This window comes from Gavialis gangeticus, unplaced genomic scaffold, assembly GCF_001723915.1.
Source record: "Gavialis gangeticus isolate Ggan-Ray unplaced genomic scaffold, GavGan_comp1, whole genome shotgun sequence".
Classification (NCBI taxonomy): Eukaryota; Metazoa; Chordata; order Crocodylia; family Gavialidae; genus Gavialis; species Gavialis gangeticus.
This window is the reverse complement of record NW_017729033.1, coordinates 103,217,704-103,224,614: the sequence shown is the minus strand read 5'-3', so window position 1 is coordinate 103,224,614 and position 6,911 is coordinate 103,217,704. Positions and strand designations below refer to the sequence as shown.

At 42.3% G+C, this 6,911-nt stretch overlaps 1 protein-coding gene across 1 annotated transcript in view; it reads right to left on the bottom strand.

Moving 5' to 3' along the window:
- SEC31A (SEC31 homolog A, COPII coat complex component) overlaps positions 1 to 6,911 on the bottom strand; it is a 97,653-nt gene that overhangs the window by 44,868 nt on the left and 45,874 nt on the right. Inside the window, exons 15-17 of the mRNA XM_019525993.1 lie at positions 6,298 to 6,476; positions 4,298 to 4,424; positions 402 to 547 (exon numbers count right to left, since the gene is read on the bottom strand). Of these exons, the coding sequence (XP_019381538.1) occupies positions 402 to 547; positions 4,298 to 4,424; positions 6,298 to 6,476 (452 nt within the window). The remainder of the gene's footprint in view (positions 1 to 401; positions 548 to 4,297; positions 4,425 to 6,297; positions 6,477 to 6,911) is intronic.

Here is a 6,911-nt window from a genome sequence, read left to right as displayed (position 1 = left end):
GCAATACAGTGTCCATATTTTATAGCTGATTAAAAATACATGAGTCTATTACAGCAACAAATGACTTGCAAGCTGAAGAAACTTGCTCGGAGCAACTATGACAAAAGTCTATATAAAAGTCTCAGGGGTGTAGGCTGTAGCCGTGCTGGTCTAAGGACATAGGCAAACAAGGTTCTTTGGGTAAATCTAATATCTTTTATTAGACCAACTCAAATAGTTGGAAAAATTCTTCTTAGCAAGTTTTCAGACACAAATGTCCTTTGTCAGGCTGAGGAAGCAAAGAACCTTGTCTGCCTATATAAAAGTCTGTACTTTCAAATTCAAACCCAAATACTTACCATAAGCACCATTACCATAGCAGGTCACACAACACTCAACATCTTTTTCACAGGGTCACTAACCTGAAGGGACAAGGGACTGCTTGCATCCTGAGCTTTAGTCCAACATGAAACTAGTTTCTCTACATCCCCAGCACAAATATAACACAGACAAGCCTGTGTCTGCAGGAGATTGTCCCCTTCATTTTCAAGTCTAGTGCCCAGCAAATCTGAGAATAACAAACAGAAAGAGTTGTCTGATTCCAAAACACATAAAACACTATTTATGATGCTTAGTCTAGCTCGTTAACACATACACCACCATTCTAAACCCAGCTCAACTCAAACAAACACCAACATTCTAAACTCAGCAACACACAGGATAAAGAGGGGATCATTCTCATTATCTTGTTAGCATCCACCTGCAGCAAACTCCCGCTCCTGAAGGAATTCATACAGTATGAACAAATTCTTTGGTTTGCCAAGCTCCCCAAAATTCCACTGCCTTCTGAAAGGATGGACAGTCTTGCAATTAATGCTCCAAATCAGGCCTTGAGAGACCTAAGTTTTGCCACAAGGAGCTATATAAGCATGTGCGTAACAAATTCCGTGCACATTTCCACTGAACTCACCAGGATTGCTCTGGCATAGTCACGTCAGCTTTTGCACCTTCCTGAAGCACAGCTATAGCCTTTTGTGCTTCTCTATTTGTGAACTGGGATAATATTTCCTTTCTCCTGTTCTTTTTCTATTTTGTCTACTTAGAACTTAAGTTCTTTCAGAGCTGTTTCTTGCTACATATATAAACAGCACAGAGGCCCCTATCTCACTGAAAACTCTAGGCATCACAGCAGTACCTAATAGCATCATAGAAAATGAGACTTAAAAGGGACCCCAGAAGGTCATCTAGTCCAACCCCCTGCTCAAAGCAGAACCATCCTAAACTATGTAATTCCAGCCAGGGCATTGTCTAGCTGGGTCTTAAAACCCTCCAATAACAGAACTTGCAGATACACAACACAGCCAAATGGGTCGCCAACTGGCTGGAGGGCCGCACCCAGAGAGTGGTGGTGGATGGGTCCTTTTCGACCTGGAGGGATGTGGGCAGTGGGGTTCCGCAGAGCTCGGTCCTTGGGCCCACACTGTTCAACATCTTCATCAGTGACTTGGACGAGGGGGTAAAAAGCACCCTGTTCAAATTTGCTGATGACAATAAGATGTGGGGGGATGTGGGCACACTAGAAGGGAGGAATAGGCTACAATCAGACCTACACAAGTTACAGGGGTGGGCGGATGAGAATAGGATGGGATTCAACACTGACAAGTGCAAGGTGATGTACCTGGGCAGGAAGAACCAGCACCATACCTACAGGCTGGGGAAGTCCCTTCTCATCAGTGCAGAGGCAGAAAAGGGTCTTGGAGTCATCATTGATGCCAAAATGAACATGGGCTGCCAGTGTGGGGATGCAGTCAGGAAGGCCAGCCGCACCTTGTCATGCATCCACAGATGCATCTTGAGCAGGTCCAGGGAGGTGATACTCCCCCTCTACGCGGCACTGGTCACACCGCAGCTGGAGTACTGCGTCCATTTCTGGGCACTGCACTTCAAGAGGGATGTGGACAACATGGAGAGGGTCTAGAGGAGGGCCACCCGCATGATTGGGGGCAGCAGGGCAGGCCCTATGAGGAGAGGCTAAGGGACCTGAACCTGTTCAGCCTCCACAAGAGAAGGCTAAGGGGGGATCTAGTGGCTGTTTACAAACTAGTCGGGAGGGGACCAGCAGGCACTGAGGGAGTCCCTGTTCCGCCGAGCACTACCAGGAGTGACTAGAAATACTGGTCATAAGCTGGCAGAGGGTAGATTCAGATTAGACATCACGAGGCGCTACTTCACTGTCAGGGCAGCTAGGATCTGGAACCAACTTCCACGTGAAGTGGTACTGGCTCCTACCCTGGGGGTCTTTAACACAAGGGTAAACAATCACCTTGCTGGGGTCGTTTGACCCCATTACTCTTTCCTGCCATGGCAGGGGGTCAGACTTGATGATCTGCTCAGGTCTCTTCTGACCCTACAAACTATGAAACAACACACCAGGATTTGGTCCTGATCCCAAGTCCACCTGAGAGAATAATCATCATGACAGTCACTGAAAACACACACCCTCGTGTATTAAACTTCTTAATGAAGGTAAGTTTGAACAAAAGGATAACATGTTGCTGAGTGCTTGGTTCCATAGAAGTGAGAGGGGACAGAAGTAACTAAAGTAAATTGAATAACCTTTTTGGAAGTGCACAAGTCATTTGCAAAACCACTGTCTTGTGTTAAATCAGTGGGACTTTAGTTTCTAAGTCACTTAAGTGCTTTGGAAAAATGTCACCTTTGTTGTCTGCAGAGAAAACAGGCATGATGACTCATCACTGGCACCACTCAGCCAAACTGTCACAGAACTTATCTGTCTTGCAATCACTGAAAGTCACAGGAACTCTCCTGACTGACAATCATGCCAAAAGAAGCACAGAGATGACAAACAATCATGCATTCACTTTAGATTAACGTGGGGGCTAGTTTCTTTCATAGGTCTGGGCCTGGAAATTCCACATGCTTGTACATTATCGTTTGGCCTGTAACAGAGGCAGAACTACCATGCCACTGGATAAGAGTAACACCAAGTCACTATTTGCTAATAAAGTCCCAGCAGATAATCTGGCTAGGATTTATAACGGACCCATGGTTACAGGCCTTTGTAAATCTCAGCCCATGACAATAAGTCTTTACAAGTTTTGGACAAAAAAAGAAAAAAAAAATCAGGATGCAAGCCTGATATATTAGCCACGGTGCTCTTGAATTATTATGCTATCAGGCCTAGGTAAGGCAACGTAATTTAGAGGAGTGAACACATGGTGTGGGTGGCTGGATTTCCTGAACATTCCTGGATCTCTTGCTGACTTGCTGCACACTAGTAGGCCAAGTCTCTTAGGACCTGTTCCTTAACCCACTGCTATCAACACAAGCAAAAACGGACGTTTAAACTTTCTGCCCCATCTGTGAACAGGGAGCTAGCTACATGTCCTCCAATTTTCCACCAGTCATTTCAAAACTAATAGATGTGCAAGGCTGTGAAGACTTAAGAGTATATCTATACTGTGTTCCTATACTTAGGGAAAGCTGCTCGAGCATAACCCCACCCACCAGCTCCCCCTCTCATATGTCAAACCTGGCTTGGTCAGTAAAACTGCTTTGGGAATGAAGCCCCCAAAGTCATTTTCAAGCACTCTGGGGACAGAAATCTTAAGAGCAGCCACAGAGGGTGTGCCTGGAGTGTCTCATTTCCAGGCGTGGGCCATGCAAATAGGCTTGCTCAAGAGCAGGCCTCTTCAGGAGCACTGAGAGCACAGTGTGTACATATCCATAAAATGCTAAAGCATTGTCATACAGCGGCAACCCAACCAGACGTATTTCTGAAACACTGTGACTGGTATCCCAAGACAGCATATTATGTCCTCAATGGAAGCAATTGCCATGTTCTAATGGCCACCACTCTTCAGTTTACAGAGAAAGGGAACAATGACTCTTTTATTTGCAAAAGCATCTGCAGCCGGAGAGCTATACAGCAATGCCTGATGAAAGGACTGCCTTAACAGATGGTTTATTTTTCTTCTGTTAAAAAAAAGTAATTACTGCAATGTGTTACGGAAAAGGAGGACCAACCGACAGGCCTGGAGACAAAAGAACCTCCTAACCATAAGACCAAGGCACTACTGGAAACAGTATGGACAGCTTTGGTGGGAAGGAGATGAGGAATAACACTATACTGATTCTGAGTGATTGTCTTCCTTCAAAATTCCAATACTCCAAAACAAAGGAAATACCAATAAAATAAATTCACTGGAAGGAAAGTAATTCTGGAGGATTTAAAAACTGTAATTGTGCTAAAATGAAGTAAAATAAGTCACCCCCCCATTCCATACAGTTTCCTTACCACAAAGAGCTGCAAACTCATCCGGCCTGGCATAAGTCAGCACAGCAGCCAAAGCCTCTCTCCAGTTTTGCAAGTCACAAGACTGAACTATCTCTTTCCAGTTCTTGGTCACAACAGCAGTGATGAGCTGGGGGGGGAAAAAAAGAGAAAGATCTGAATGAGGACTTGACAGAATTTGTACCCAGGTTGGGCACCCATTGCAGTGGTATCTGGCCATACAGCAGACACCCCCAGGATTCCAATTTGTTGGAAGGAACAGTAAGATTTGATTTACATGGGAACCAACAGAGTTAGGAAACAAGGCAAAAGAAACTTATTCACTAATTCATATGACATAAGTACAATAATAAGCATATTGAGGCTGCTGAAGGTGCTTTTAAAATGTGTTTTACAAGTAAAGGTTGGCTTTGTCTGGTAAGAATTTAGCTATAAACACAGGGCAAAGCAACTGAAGTCACTGGTTTTGTTTCTATACTAATTCTTTGCTAACTACATGTTTTCAATCCATTTACAAAGCTGAACACCTCTAAAAGAGTACTGAATTGCTGTTAAGAGAAACTGCCCTGAAGAGAAGCAAATTAGATTTGTATGAATAATACACTCTTCAATTAACTGAACAAGCCTGCCCTTTGTCCGGAGACTAAACTGCCAGTCTTGAAAGTCAATTTCAAATTTCCCTTCCCCATCTCCAGTTAACTCAACCTCAGATAAAATATTGATTTATTTGGCAGCTGAAATTATATTTAGTGAACACAGGGCTGATAAGGCCAAGTTTTAAAAGGCTGAACAAGCATCAAGTGAGCAGTTGAGAACCTAACAGAAGTGAAAGCAATTACATCATAAATTAAAAGTGTTGTAAGTTTATCATTTCTTTGTTGACAGGATGCATAGGTAAAGGGTCACTTCCTTGAAACTGCCTTTCTCCAAAGGATGGATTGCAGAAAGGAGTATCTGAGATATTTACATTATTTTTCTTCTTTTCTTTAATCCAACTTTTTAAAGATGGTCTAGAAAAGACCTCAGAAAGATAAATGTTCACTTGCCTCCCACAAGTAGTAGAAACTAGAAACAGTGACCATGTTTTGCAACTTTTGGCCTCAAGCCAAATCACCTTGAAACACGTGAGGCCAATGCTTCAAGTTGAGCAGATGCTTCAGTGTTTGCTAGATCAGAACCTTAAAATGGAAATAAAAACATGCCCAGTTTTGCCTCCTAAAGTTGCAATAAAAGTCCTTCTGATTCAAAGGGTTAGTAAGAAGTGATGCATGAAGATTTCTCTTATGACATGCATAGTGAACTTCAACTAGCAAACTGTGGCACAGTATTTCTTGATGGCTGCTCTTCTTGCTTTCATCACTTGCTGCCATTCTGATGCAAGTGAATGGCAGGAAGTACAGAACTGAAGGAGCACTGTCAGCAACTACCAGCAAAGCAAGAGCTGAAGAGAATAAATAACCAGATGTCCATAACACTCTTCCTTGCAGATGATGTGCAATTAGATTAGTCATCTCCTGTTATAGTAATAAAAACATTAAAAACAGAAAAATCAGCAAAATCTCTGCTCCACTTGATCAGAGAGAAATGAACATACTGTTCATTTCAACTGTAGTCTGAGTGCTGAGGATGGACTCATCCTCATACTGTATATCAAAATGATAATCAGAAAAGATGCTGGCACATGCACTGCCGCTATTTAAGCTACATTTCTATCTTTTTTGTATATAAGGGTTTATTTAATTTTATAAGGATAAGGAGAAACAAAAGAAATAAAGGTAAAACCTTTTCTTCCTATCTAATGATCCTTTTCTCTGTTCAATTATACAATAAAGCCAGGAATGCACTTTTATTTCCAAAACATTGTGAAAATTTAACCTTTGACCCATTCTCTTAGAAACCAATCTAAAAGAAAGGAAGGCAACATCATCTACAGTACTAACAGTGTCAGAAATGTATTTATATACATAGGTTCCTATTTGGTTTTCAGTTGAAAAGCTACATACCCTGGTGATTTTGCTCTGCATCTTAGCAAAGTACTTTTTCTGTGTCTTAGACAGAAGCTCTTGTCCACCTGCTATGGCTAGTATGATAGCATCTGCCATACGGTTATCGTGCAAGCAAAGACTGACTGCACTGTCAAAGTTGCCAGTCAGTAAAGCTTGGGTAATCAAACCATCAACATCTGAAACAACAAATAATTCAGTTTTTAAACAAATTTATTGCTGTAAAATTAATTTAAAATATACAGACATGCAGTTAGTTCAGGTTGCAACTTCTCACTACCATTCTGTAATGCCTAGCTGCTTTCCTCTCAAAGGCTTCATTTCAGGGAAGTGCATAAGGACAAGTATAAACTCATCTTGGATCAAAAGAGCAATTATGTGCATCTTGGAGAGGCGCTTTCCTGAATCAAAGCCAAAGAGCCTGCAGTATTATAGACCTGTGCTGTGGCTCCAAGAGATTTCATATATACCATGGTCAAGGGAAAAGAAATACTTAGAAGAGACAGGTCCAAGTGTACTTTGTAACTGTCATAGCTGTTGTTTCACTAGGTCAGTGGTTCTTAAACTTTTTAGACTTGAGGTAGACTCAAGGAACCCCTTGGAAAATGCCAGCT